Source organism: Cyrtonyx montezumae, unplaced genomic scaffold (assembly GCF_038088225.1).
Source record: "Cyrtonyx montezumae isolate F1298 unplaced genomic scaffold, pur_monq_1.0 scaffold_1, whole genome shotgun sequence".
In the NCBI taxonomy this organism is placed as follows: domain Eukaryota; kingdom Metazoa; phylum Chordata; class Aves; order Galliformes; family Odontophoridae; genus Cyrtonyx; species Cyrtonyx montezumae.
In genome coordinates, this window is record NW_027071825.1 from 22306032 (window position 1) to 22320659 (window position 14628).

General features: G+C 43.2%; 1 protein-coding gene across 1 annotated transcript in view; it reads right to left on the minus strand.

Annotated features, from left to right (window-relative positions):
• The window catches only part of TEDC1 (tubulin epsilon and delta complex 1), a 61561-nt gene that overhangs the window by 13024 nt on the left and 33909 nt on the right, over nucleotides 1-14628 (minus strand). The window contains exons 6-7 of the mRNA XM_065744136.1: nucleotides 7614-7700; nucleotides 3429-3641 (exon numbers count right to left, since the gene is read on the minus strand). Of these exons, the coding sequence (XP_065600208.1) occupies nucleotides 3429-3641; nucleotides 7614-7700 (300 nt within the window). The remainder of the gene's footprint in view (nucleotides 1-3428; nucleotides 3642-7613; nucleotides 7701-14628) is intronic.

The window sequence follows — 14628 nt, forward strand, 5'->3', positions numbered from 1 at the left end:
AAAAGTTCAGGACCAAACAAATACGTAGCCATATCTCACTGGAAGACACAACTTTCTGAACTTCAGCAGTTTTTGGTTGAAGGGCTTCCTTGACCAGAGAACATTTTTTATATTTATTGCTCAACAACAGATTTTTTCCCTTCAAGAACTTGCCCAGTCATGAGAACGAAGGAGCAGCAGAACAGTACAATTGTTTGCTCCTGCTCCAGCGTGATACTCTCCTTCACTGCCTCCCCTGCAGAGCAAGGAGCCCTAAACCCACTAAATGTTCCTTGCACAGAAACCCTTTCACAGCTTGGGTCATCATCATTTCTCCTTTCTATGCCTTTCCAGCTCAATCGTGTCTTTCTTTTAGTTCAGACAACAACCAGAACTACACACAGTGTACCGAACACTGATAGAAATATTTTAAATTTCACTTTCTCCTGCCTGCTTTGCTTATAATTCTTAGGATTCAATTTGCTATTTTCCGCCACTGACATTTTCACAGAACTACTGCTATAAACCCCAAGAGCTCATTCACACAACACAATGGCCAGATAAAAAAAAAAAAAAACCAGACATAAAATGATGATTTTCCTTCTGATGCATTTTTTTTTCAGATTTATTTCCCGTCCCATTTTATCTGGCATTTTATCACTTCATTACTCAGTACCACAAAGGAGTACCACTGGAGACCTCATTGTGGCCTTCCAGTACTTGAAGGAAGCTTAGAAGCAGGAGAGGATTGACTTCTTATGGTTCGATAGTGATAGGACATGGGGGAATGGCTTTAAATCAGAAGATTTAACTAAAAGACTCAGGTCAGCTGTTAGGCAGAATTTTTTTACTCAGAAGGTTGTGAGGTGCTGGCACAGGCTGCCCAGAGAGGTGTGGATGCCCCATCTCTGGAGGTGCTCAAGGCCAGGTTCGATGGGATCCTGGGCAGTTTGATCTGGTGGCTGGCGATCCTGCCTATGGCAGCAGGCTTGTAATTGGACAGTCTTTAAGGTAATCTTCAACCTAAGCCATTCTATCATTCCAAAAGGGCCCTCAACGATCCTTTCCTGATGTCCTTCATGCGTGCTCCCAGTGACTGAGCATCCTTTCACTTGGGCTTCTTGCTCCTTCCTCCGATCACACACAGCAGCACGGGCTTGTGAGGCTCCCCTGGTGACTGCAAACTGATTGCAGACACCCACTCTCTGCTTCCTGCTCAAGGGTCAGAAGAAACACATTCACATGGGCAGTTTATTTCAGTTGAGAATCCTTCCAGGAGCTTTATCAAATGCCATTTGTAAATGCAGGTGGATGACGCCAACCCAACCTCCTTTGCCCGCACGCTCAGCGGTCCCTCAATAGCTCCAGCAGATTTTAGATCTGTGATTCCTCTCTTTAAAAACTACGGTTGTCTCTTCCCCAGAATATCACATCTAATCACATGTCCTCAGTTCTGCTCTTCAGAATAGTTTCTACTCAATTGCCTGGCACAGACACCAGGCACATTGCTAACAACCAACGTAACTACTTGGTAGATTATCACGGTTCTCATGAAGTACAATGCAGTGGGCACAGCAGCTATAATAATCCGTACTGTCCCTCATATGGGCATGCTTGTGTGAGCCAAGATAATTTCCAGATGCCTCACTATCACAAGATATAAAGTTAGAGATAATGACCACTTTAGCTACCGCTGTAACTTCTCTTTGTTTGACTAAAAAAAGAATATAGAAGGAAAGATGTGATAAGCTTATTTCTTCATGGAAGGGACTGGAGGGAGCACAACTGATAGAGCAGCCTGCACTCAGCAAGCATCTCGGCTGGGGGAAAGAAGGCAGACTGCAGGCAGAAAGCACCACATAGGCAGCTTTGCTGACAGAAAGAAGAGTTGATTTAAGGAGGATTAATGGAGAGCCATCTGACCCCCAGGCTTTCCAAAATGCTGTCATGTAGCAGTGTTACAAAACAATTCTCTTCTGGGGGATGCAGAAGAGGAAGCACTTGCGACAAACTCTCCTTTCAACAACACACCAAGACACACTCCATTTGTTCCCCACAGTTGTGCACTCAAATGACATTCTGTAAATCTCGGAAACAGTGGAACCTGACCAACCATCGCAGAACCAATCAGTGCAACTATTTCAAAGCACTGTGCAGAATTCATCAGTAAACATTATTGGACTTCATCTCCAAATTAAAGCATAAAAAGTTAGTGTGATTACTACATCATATTTAACAGGCACGTATAATACCATACATAAAAGGAGTCAGAGCATATTGGAAATCACACAGCAGAAAGTTTACTTTTTAATTCAAAGTCTGTGCTGTCCTGCAACATTCATCACTGTTTTGCCATACCACTCAGTATGAAGCAGCAGCTCCTCCTGCCTGCCCCTGCTCAATCAAACCCTACTAGGCCCTTATCCTTGCAGTGGAAGAGCAGTCTAGCTCTTCTCCATACATTTTTTCCCATGCCAGATTCTTTTCAACTACTACCCTTCATTCTGTCAGTTGATCTGTAATCCCAACTACCCACACTTCAACCTAAAAAAAAGTTTACCATTCTAAGTTAAAATGGATAAGAAATAGTGACACAAAGAGTTTTGTTGCTGTTCTACCTGACCCAAATGTTCTTTTTCACTTCTTTTCCACCAACTGGTTTTGTAGATTCTCTGATAACCTTCTTTCTCCTTCATGACCATAAAAAAATGCTACTTTTCATGCCTGCATCTTTGTTGGATCTTCTCCTTGTATCAGCATGCTAATATTCAGATTCATCTCTCACATCTACATTAACAGCTCCTTCATTTATGCCCCAGTGCCTCTCTGGGTGTTTCCCTGTGCCCCCCCCCATCTCTACACCAGTGAACACTATGTACATTTCCTTCCTATCACCTGCCATCCTCCTCAGCCAACCTCCCACAGCCAGTCTGTTCTTGCACCAAAACTTGCACTCCATTCCTTCTCTCACTTCACAGGTTTCAAACCCTTCTCATTCCTTCCCCCATCAGGAGTTTCAAAGACTAACTCAGCAAAAGAAGACAAGTTCTGGCTTCTCCCACCCTCCCTTCCATGTGAATACCTAACTTTTATTTCTTTTTCCTCACTGCAACCATTACAGATGCTTTCAGTCTGCTGCCTCTGCCCCCTCCAGGGGCTGCTGCAATTTCCTCCTCTTCTCATTCTCTCCTCTGTAACCCCTATCCTTTGATACCTTCCCTTCCAAATGCAAGAACACTTTGTTTTCAGCACACTGCCTCTTTGGGACAGACGCTTATTTTGTGTTTGAAAGAGCACCTGGCATGCTGTGGGCATAAACAGACAAGCAATTGTAGGCTGACACAGAGCACCAACAGGGAGGCTGCCCTAGGATGGGATGTAGCAAGAGAGCTGAAAAATAAAGGATCTGAGAAGTTGCTACCCATCGCGACAGCCGCCCCAAACCTCACCTTCTGATACCAGGCAGACTTTCGGGATGCTACCAGCTCACACAGCTGGTTGTGGAGAGCTGTCATCTCCCCAGACAACCTGTCGATTTGAGCAGTCACACTGCTAGCCCAGGGACAGCACGTGGCCCCCTCCTGCAGCCTGCTGGTCTCCAAGGGAGCGTCCCGCGCTGTGTGCATGCTTCCCTCTTCAGCCATGTTATCTAACACGGTTTCCTGAAAGACAAAACAAAAGTTTCTTTTCAACAGGGAGCTAAAATGGTTCCCCTCTTTCTTCCCCCAGTAGCCCATGGCGAGGAATGTACTGCTGCTGTCTCAGGATACAGCTCTGCAAACCCACAAGTATTTTAAGAGAGCCTCTTTAGCTCACTCTAATGTAAGATAACAGAAAACTTATACTGCTAACTTAGGTTATTTCAGAAAGCACTGCATACTGTGAGCCGCTCTCCACTGCTATTACTAAAGCATAAAGTAACACTTCGGGACAAAGACCATCAATACTGCAGAAGCACTGCGTAAGCCCTTTCCCCGTCAACTCTACTTGTATGGCTTTATATAACAAAACGATGACCAGGACAAGCACTGTGCTTACACTGCCCATCAGCTATGTGCCATAGCAAGCTGTGACACCCACAGCCTACCCATGTCCACATCCAGCTCTCCAAGGCCAAGGAACTCTGCAAGGTCCCTGCTGCAGGCTGGCCAGCTCTGTCAGTTCTGCTTGGCCATGACCGTTCCACTGACTCTACGATGATTTGTGCAGCTGCCTTCAGAAATAGCAATCATTATTTGAAACTCAAAAAAAAAAACCCACCACCAAATAAGATCAGAGTCCTTGAAACGTGTGTACCTGTGCAATGTAGTGCATAAATAACAAAGAAACAGTCTTCATGCCACAACAGGATAACTGAAAGACCCAGCCCTCCTCACTCAGGGTATTAAATATTTATTCCCATTTTGTTATCAAGAAAACATCAAACAGGAGAGATCATAATCTCTTTTAAGGACATGAGTAGCATCCAAAATTACCTTTCAAAACTGGAGAAGCAATCTGAAAACAGCAAGAGCAAATTCAGCAGTCAAGCAGCACAGTCAACATGTGGGCAAGGCAAAAACATAGGTGTAATTACTGGCTCAGCAGCAGCACTGCTGGTAGAGATGCCGTAAAATCACCCGTCACCACTGTCATCCTGATAAATGCAAGCACCAGCTTAGAAAGCATAAACACAAGTCTCTGTGATAGAAGAGAGCTGACCGTAACACTGATGTACGGGTGAGGCACCTGAAGTTAAACACAGACAAATGGGATAGAAAATCCCATACTGGAGCAGCAACAGCCATCAGAAGTTGAAGGAATGGCCTACAAGGAGGCATTATGAGAACCAATTTTGTTTAGCCTAGAAACAGGAACTGGGAAGGCAGTGACGTGCTAACAGCCTTCACTTTAATAGAAGGTTGCTGTAGAGAGGATGGGAATAATTTTTCTCTCTCGCTGTCTTTTTTCTATGCGGGTAGGTACAAAACTTTGGCTTTCTTCACAGCAAGAGGTTTTTAGGCTGATATGAGGAGAAGCCTTGCAAGAGAGCCAAGAATGGCAAAAGACACCCTGAAAATCCTCCTTTCTAAGACAGCAGCAGCTCTGCTGCATTCACAAACCGCTGACAGCCTAACAGTCTGCACAGCAATAACACTAAGCTTTTTTTCCTTTTAAATTTGAAATTCATTAAATGAGAGAATTTTAGAGCAAAATGACTGCAGTTGCTCCTGTTGCCACAGTCAAGCCATGCTCTGGCCTAAGGCCACTGCTCTGCCTTGCTGTAAATGTCACATCTCAGAGCCAGCATCCCCACCCTTGTCAGCCAGGGTGCTGCTGCACAGTTCAGCAGCAAGAGTGGCAGTCGAGGGCTCCCACACAACCACGGGGTGATAATGAAGCCTCTGCTGCCTTCAAGGAGTCTGTTTGGTCTCTTTCTGCTCAACTCTCTGCATCCAGCATTGCACACATGACGACACAGAAGAAAACGGATGGCAGAACAGCAAAGGATATGCAGAAAGAAAAGGCAGAAAAATGGGGGGAAGCAGGAGAGAAGGGCATCAGGACAGCAACAGAGAGCAGGGCTGTACCCCAGCATAGGGAGGGGTGTAAGGCAGAGCCACACATCCCCACAAGCATCACAAGCTGCCTTTTCTACAACTAAAAGCAATCAATTTCAGTTAGTGAGGAAGTATCATTAGCAGCAAACTTCAGAAAACTGGCTAGCACCTATATTTAGCAGAAATGTCTGCTCTACCAACTCTGAAAAATTGTGGGCTTTTTGGTGGTTGTTTTTGTTTTTAATAATGTTAAAATCCTCTGACAACCCAGAACTAAGACAGCATGGAAGAAAATTCTCTTGACAGCTTGCTGCACTTTTTAAAAATAAAAAAATAATAAAGAAGCAAGCATGAAAAGATGTGGAGATACTAAATAGCTGTCTTCCTACAGAAACATGCAAGTTCAGCTGCTGAATCAGGCAAAGCTAAGTGCAAGAGACATCCCAATTTCAGAGCCTAGCTGGTGGATCCCCATAAAGGCCAGGGAGCCCAGTCAGGCAGTCAGTCAGGCATTTTCCATTTGCAAAAGCTGAAGGATACATTCATAGTTTGTGGGCGAATCTTTCAGAATTCATTTAAAATCACCCATGCTCTACCACATCCCAGAGTGCATCTGTATCCAAGCAGAGAAGCTGGGTTTCCCACATAAATCAAGGCATGGGGCAAAGGGAATGGAAACACCGTGCCAGAAATAACTGCAAATAAGCTTGTAATCTGATGGTCAGTGAACACATCCTATAAAGGTTAAGAGTAAGGAAATTCAGTGCATCCAGGTGCAGACACAGTCGAAGATGGAAGGCTGCAGAGCAGACATGCCCATCAGTGTAAGAGCGTTCAGTAATCAGCACAGGGAAGCTTTATCAGGAATACATTACTAACATTCTCTACAACTGCCAGGAGGGCAGTAATTATGCAAGAATCATTCTATGCATCAGATCAGCAAGAGAAAATATAGGTAAAAATGGGAAGAGAAAACTTCTGCATCTTCAAAGCACATCTCATCCTCATAAAACCTACAGTACACAGGAACACAACCATCACCATCCTGCTGAACAAAGACACCTACGCATTCAGTTCTTATTAAATAAAAGATCTGCTGGCCAGGTTTTTTGCAAGTATTTATTTAGGACTTAATTCCAGAAAGCACGCAAGCAGTAACCACCGCAGTACACCCCACACCATTATGTGGTTGAGGTGGGAACACCAAAATGCCATAGCACTTGCCCTTATATTTTGCCAGCATGACTTTGGAGGTAGGTTTATCCTAGAGCTGAAGCTTTCCAAACAATTATAAGATGGTAGATGAGTAAATCAAAAACCATTACATAACCAATGACAATTCGAATGGCTTTGCACTGGAAGTACTCTTCAAGACAGGTGAGGTACTTTGACACTCCTCTGCCTGGTTTTTAGTGTAGGACAACGCATGTGGGCAATTAATAGTCAGCTCACTGATTCTCAAAATTTTGTAAACTCATACAGCTAATGAAGTGCTCTGAAGAATTATTTTCAGCCACTGTAAATGGACAGAAGTTGTAGAGAGAAGTGAGATGGATGCTGCCGTTTACGCTCACTTGAGAAATCCGAAGACGCGCGCAGAAAGGCTTATTGATTTTCTTATGATCATTCAACACAGTTCAAGGGGAAATTGCCAATTTGAACACACTATTTGGCTGGGAAAAAATGAAGTTGTTTTCAGTATCAGCTGCTTGCAAATTTAGTTGCTCTCAAGTCTGCAATAAAGCTTAGAGTCCCTCTTCTGAAAACCCATTTAATTTTAACAAAATGTACGACTGCTATGTTTAAAAACATTAAAGAGATGAAGATCAAGCATTTTCATTTGTATTAACTTTATGAAGCTCTGCTACTCTGCCCTGCAATTCCTCAGCTTAGCTGAGTGAGTCTTACTGAAGAAAACCGAGGGATGAAGAAGAACTAAGAACACGTTCCTCTCTTTACCAAACCCTTATTTCCTTTTCTCAAGTGCTGATTAACAAATGTGTCTCAGCATTTTTTGTGGAAAGAAGTCTTTGTAAGTGGTCAGCTATCGGTTAGAGTCAAGAAAGCTGCACCCTTTAAAGTTACTTTAATTACCATCCACTGCCAGTAAACCGGTTCCAGCTGCTTCCACTCCAGAAAGGCTTCTAGCTGCATGGTTTCCAACTCCAGATGCTGTAACAGCTGGATAAAGGAAACAAAGGAAAGAAAATCAGGTAACAGTGCTCGCTTGTGGACTAAATGAAACATGCATTTGGCATGCGTTACAAAAACAGAACTCCTTGAGAGTGTTAATGACACACAGGACAACACTTATTTTATAAGGACTACTATAAAACCAGCAGTGCAAACACAATGCAAACTTGAACTGTGATACATTAAGATCCAGGTGCATGTCCATCTTCACATTTTCTGTGCTTCCTGACCACCAGGATCAACTATTTCTCCAGCAATATTTTGTCTTCTACCCAAGAGTATTCTGTTCTTCTATTTGCTCCTATCTATCAAAGCTGAAAGGTTTAAACAGGCCATGCACAGCCTTGTCCCAGCTATAACTTACACAGTTGGTCCTTTCTAATCTCCTCATACTCAATAGTAACACCAATCTGACACCGAAGATGATGATTTAAAAACCCACACTTAACTATATGCTGTCTCAAAACAGGATGATCAGAATGAAATCAGTAACAGCTAAACCTGCCTCCTACAGACAACTAATCTGTCCACTTTGGAGTTAGTTACCACCTACATACCACGTAATTGAAGTAACCATAAAGCATAAGTTGGCATTGCAATTTTATTCTGCAGATATTACTTGAAGATAAAGAAATTAGAGAAGGGAATGCACTTTCAAAAGCAACTGCTGGAAACGATGAGCAATTTGCTCTAAAAAACTGCTGATGCAAAATACAACCGTTACACATTTGTTCGTGCAGCTGACAATTGGCATTACTGACTCTGCCAGTTTGGGGATCAGCTGCTTACATGGAAGATGGAAGGACAGTCTCCTTTCCTCTGCTCATAGGTATATCCACAGCACAAGCACAAGACCGCATAGGGTCTCATGCTGGCAATAAAACTCAGGTAAAAAGTTGATAAATTATTCAGACAACAGCTAAAGTTACCTATTTTGAAGCAGCTTTGTAATGCAGCCATGAGCTGCATGCAATTGCCATCCAAGTACATCTCATGACAGCTAAAAAAGACTGAGGGCTGGAATAGGTAATTTTTCATTTTAAGCCTTAAAAAAATAGGAAAAACTTAGGAAAAAAAGTCATACACTGCTTTGCTTTCCCACAAGACCTGAAATGATATGGTTCTGGAGACAGTCAGTTGGAGCTAACAGACCTTAGCAGCAATCACAGCTTTCTGAGCAGTCTCAGAACCTAAGGACTTCCAGGATTTTTTCCAGGTTTGTTTTCCAAGCTGTGCCATTAGTGATGCCACATTTGAACTGGAAAGCATCCATTTGACTCACCTACTGTCACATCCTCGCTTTTCACTAAGGTGCTACTATCCTCAGAAATACCAGGCCATAAATCCATAATGGGATGGGGCTGCCCTGCACATCCTACAGGGTTGTTTTCAGTCCAGCTGGGATGCCCTGTGACAGTGGTAGGCAGCCTACAATTATCCAGCATTTCAGTATCCTACCTCTGGGACTACACACACTGCAACTGGATGGCAATCACAGAATCATAGAACAGTTTGGGTTATAAGGGACCTTTAAGATCACCTATTTCCAACCCCCTGCTATAGGCAGGGACACCTCCCTCTAGACCAGGTTACTCAAAGCCCCATCCAGCCTGGCCTTGAATGCTTCCAGGGAGAAGGCATCCACAATGTCAGTGGGCAATATCCTGTGCCATCCTTTATGCAGGTCTTAGAAGACTCAGATGTCACTGCAGCACAGAGAATAAAGCAAAGCACAACAAAAACTAATGCTGTACAAACATCCTTGAAGTACCTTAAAACAATATAAAAACAAGTAATGTTCAAGGTGGGAGGTCTAATGGACCACATATCTGCATGCCATTAGTCTGGTCACAAAGACAGACTGCATGACCCAGGCTTTCAGTCACATACCACACAGAGCAAACAAACCAGACAGACTCATTCCCCAACTTCATTCTTTACCAAAGCTTCTCGTGAGCACTTAAAATTCCTTCTAAAAATCATGCATTTTGCAAATTTGAGGTCAATAGCACACATTTTCTCAGCGCCAATAACAGCTCGCCTGGAGATGCACTGATGAGCAGCATCACTCCTGCTGCTCTGCATCCATCTCAAAATGCAAGACAAGTCCGTGAGCTGCAGCTAAAGCTGCCTCCTTGCTTTTACTGGCCTAAGGGCCCAGATGTTGCCATCCTTCCTAATGAAATGTAAAGACTAACATCTGCAGAAGAGCACTAATTTTGTCTCTTGAACAAAGTGAAGCAGTAAGTCAAAAGCGTGCTGCATACGGTTGTCAAAACGATGCTTAGGAATAGTGTATGAAGATTGCCTTTCCTCCAACAAAATTAAGACACAAAATCCATTTCCTTTCTTCTGGAAGAAGTCATTGTTCTAAAATACTTACACAGAGTAGGTAATGACAAATTCAAATTGCAAATCTCTTTGGAGAAGTAATTCCACACGGAATACTGAGAGCAAACACTCCGGTGACAACTTCTCTAAACCATTGTACAGAACAGATCACTGGCACAAACGCCGTGCAAGCAACAGCTTTCCTCGAGAGGCTAAACTGTGCTTAGCTGGGATGGCAGGAGTGTGCTGCCAGGAAAACACCCAGCACTGCAAGTGGAAGCAAGCTGCGTACAAACACCCCTCTGTAGCCAAACACCCAGCATGCAGCCTGGCCCAAGGACCTTTGAAAACCTGAGCTGCAAACATCTGAGGTGACAGCATCGTCTGGGTGGCTCTGGGTACCCAACAGTGAGCTGAAGTCCTCCACAGTAGTACATACCTACCTTGCACCACAGTCATTATTTAAACTTATCTGTAATTATCTTTCTGCCGAGGTATTAATCTTTTTCATTCTATTTACGAGCATATTGCTAAATTCATTGATGCCTGCAGACCGTTATAGAAATCAATATTTAATAGTTTGCAGCATAATGCATCCTTTTTGTGGGCTCAGCTCCAAAGAGCTCCCCGCAACAGGCATTTAATCTGCAGTGCCCACAGACTGTAATTCATCCTGCATGCCACTACAAAAAGAATTTTTAATCAAAAATTGTTCCGTCTAAATATTCCCAAAATCATCCCATTGTTAGACACGAACACACACCAAAATAATGAGCTTTCAGCAATATATTCTGTTTCTTGGCTCAGAGATATAATACTGCTGATTCACTGCCTATTCACACCCGACTGGAGATGAGAGACCTGCACTGGGCTCCAGATCGCTGCCAGCATCTCCAAGGTGTGACTCGAGGCCCAAGACAGAGTTGGAACATGCTTTGGAAGCTCAGCATGAAAGCTTATCTGGGGAGTGGTATCAAAAGACTGACTCAGACTTGGACTTGAATAAAATCAAATCTATTTTGAACAACTCAAATTTTGGAAATTTCAGGACTACATCTGATAACATCTGAGAACAGCAGGAAAGCAGAAGTTTTGTCCCAAGAACACAAAGAAAATGATAAGCACTCATAGCAAAGGCAGACATTCCACATTGCCAGGGGTAAGCCATGAGAGGGTCTAAGGCCTTAAGAACCTACCCAAACACCAAATGAAATAAAAAACATGGGCTGTTGGGTGGATGCTGCACTGTTTAAGATGACACATACTCCCTGAGTTGCACGTTAGCAGGGCAAAGTTGTGGAACCTCCTCACCAAAAAGCAGAGAAAATCCTTATTAGCCTACCCATCTCAGGCTGGTACAAAATCACACTGTAGGTGGACACACTCAGTGCTCCAAGATTCAATTCCACGTTATGATTTCTCCAGAAGCAAAGCTCCTTTAAAGTGTTCCCATATATCCCTTGAAGGCTGAAGCTAAAATAAATGGACCTGAAAACCAGAAAGTCACACTGCAGTGCTGTGAAGTACAAGAGCTAAGGAGCAAAACCCAGCAGACCAATAAGCAGCCTCTAGCCCCAGGGCAAATAAAGATCGAGTCAAGTCAGTTCACAGGCAGAGATATATCGTGGAGGATTGAGACAGAGCAGGAGAAACACTGCAACTCAGCTATATCACAATGTGCTTGGATGACAGGGTGGATGAGAGCTTCTTCCTCTGGCAGCTATGGACCCCACAGGGACCCTGACCACAACTCTAACAGGGACAGAACTTCAAAAGCAGATACATCTGCATACGCATTAAAAACGAGTGGGACCTTCCAGAAAAAATAATTAACATCTAAAATAGAGCAGATTTAAGTGGAGAGTTAATTCCAGATGCTTGGAAATGTGCAAAAACTCCAAAAATATCTGATTTTTCCACTCACCAACAGCAGCCGTATACCAGCGCAGCCTAAACTTCAGCAGAGTTAGCTCCGTTTTACATTGCTGAGAGCAGGGAATCAAACCACTAGTTAAAAACTTAAGTGACAAAGATCATCATTATAAAACGTAATTGCTATTTGTGGAGGGATTTAGAAAACATCTGTTTAAAATGAAACTGAAAGAAAATGGGATTTAAAGCAAACAAAATGAGGCATTTGGCACATAAAAATTGTACTACAGCTTTCACATCAATAGGCAATGAGCTGGGCTGTGCTAACAATGACATTCATTTGCAGGGAGCAGGTCAATGAATGGACCACTTTGCATTTTTTCCCTGAGGATATGGCATATATTGAACACAAGGCAAAAATACCAGAAAAAAAAAAATGGATTACAAGGCGAGTTCTGTACTTTAGCAGCCAAGATCAAAATGGATGAGAAAAGAAAAGGTGGGCATTTTCTCCTCCAAAAAGTACCATTGATTTTGGGCATGCAACTTTGCAAACCAGAGGAGCCAAATTTTCAGGCAGTGCTATGTAACCCTTGCTGAATGTAAGCTCAGTTGAAGCACGTTCAGTGGGTACCAAAAAAATCACAATTTACATTAAGAAATCTCAGCCAGAGGATTTTACAGGACAACATGAAATTACATCGCAGCGCTGCCTGGCAGCTGTTCATATTGTGCTGCTATCCAGTATGCCATGTAGCTAGTATCAAAGAAACACCATCACTCAACTGATTTTATTTAGACTGCTTCTGTACATAGAACAAAGCATTATCCATATTCAGCTTTTTCTATTTACTTCTCCCCTGTATACTCACCCATTTTCCTGTATTTTAATAGACCACAAAGACACATGCTGAAATAGAAACAAGTCATTTCTCAAATACTCTTTAAACTCATTCAATTCAGAACTGAACATTACACTTCCAATAGTCCCCTTTCTGCACTATGCTTCCACACTGGACATTAGCACACTGCATTCTGTGTTAGTTACTACTACTAAACTTCAGCATGTGAGTTCCTTTAGGTTTTGCTCTCTCCACTTTATTACCCCATCCATCTTTCCCACCAGTTTATTCCACCTATTTACTGTGTCCTTCCTTGAGATCCTTATCCCGCATTTGGCAGTGAGTTGACAAAAACACTATCCCTGCATAAAGCTGAAGAAATGCTTTTTATAAACCAGCTCATATTGCCAAACACCCACTAAGCCAAGAGATTGGCTTTTTGCCTCCCCTTGAGCTTTCGTACTTTTTCTGCAAAAAGAAAGAGCATGCAGCACAAGTTGAGCACCAGTGATGCCGTACCCTCCTGCGGGGCTTTTTCCATATGAGATCATCCATTCTCAGCCACCACAGGCTGCAGGTCCCAAAGGCCAGGTAAGCCTCTCAAGCCTTTTCTTCCCATGTGCTCCCTGCAAAAATACAACTGATGGGCTTGAAGGATTAGCCTTCCTGGTGCTGACTTTCCCAAGAGCACTTGCCGCTGCCTGTGCCTACTTACCCATAAGGAGCAGGTGGTGCTGAACCCAGGGCTCAATGAGCTAGGACAAGCAGGGCTCCCCCAGTCCTGCTGCACAGGTACCCCCAGGGCCCCACCAGATGCACATCGTGATGAGTACCAACACGGACAGCATCCACAGCAACAGAAACCCAGCCTCTAAACACCAACAAAGAGAAGCGTTCAGTAAACTGTCAACCAAAGACAGATGAAGAAACTTAATGAAGAATGGCTTTCACCACTGCAGATCCAGCAGCACACAGAATTACAGCAGGATATCCATGTTAGTTTGACAATGAATGAAAAAAATTATTCGATACGTGGATTAGCATATGCTTATGGGTAGAGTTTCTCCCAGCCTGCTCTGACAAGCCATCACAGCTACCATGCACACAGGTATTTTTCACACATTTTAATATATGCATCATTGACTGGGGAAACTACTAATTTAAAGTCTACTCATCTCCCCTACGTCAACTCATTTCTCTTGCTCCTCTCTTAACACAATCCTCTATATTAAGTGACAAACTTGTTTAAAAAGAACACAAATCTGAATCTCCTGGCAAAGAAGGAGTAGCAGCTGATTTTATTACTTCTTTAGCTACTTGAACAAAACAAACCAATCAGATTTTAGTTCAGTTCAGCTTTCCACTGACAGCCACTGCAATATATGAACCAAAGTGCAGTTTGCTTCTTTAATTAGTAAATACTTTCTCTTCCAGATGAAAACAACAGCAAGGACTCCATAAGCCTATTACAAGATGCTCTGCTCTCTCTAGTGGCTACTGCTAGCTTGAAACCACAATTCAAGAGATGAGCACCAAGTTTTAAAGTGTCTCACCCTAAGATTTTGTTTCCTGGGATTTGATTTGTTCCTTCAGGGCCCAGTATCTTAGTTAAGATCTTGTGGGCTGGACCACTGAGACCCGTTCAAAATCCATCACCAAAGAATGGCAGCAAGTAAGCAACTCTGAACCTGAAGCCTCCAACCAAGGAAGCATAACAGACACCATGACAACGCAGGCAGTGTGGTCAAGTCACACCATGCAATCCCTACATCAGCAGTGTTTCTGAGATACTTTCCTCTCTTATGGCACAGGAGACTAAGACATTGCTGCTGCAACATCCCACAATTTATGGAGTCCGTGATGAACCACTG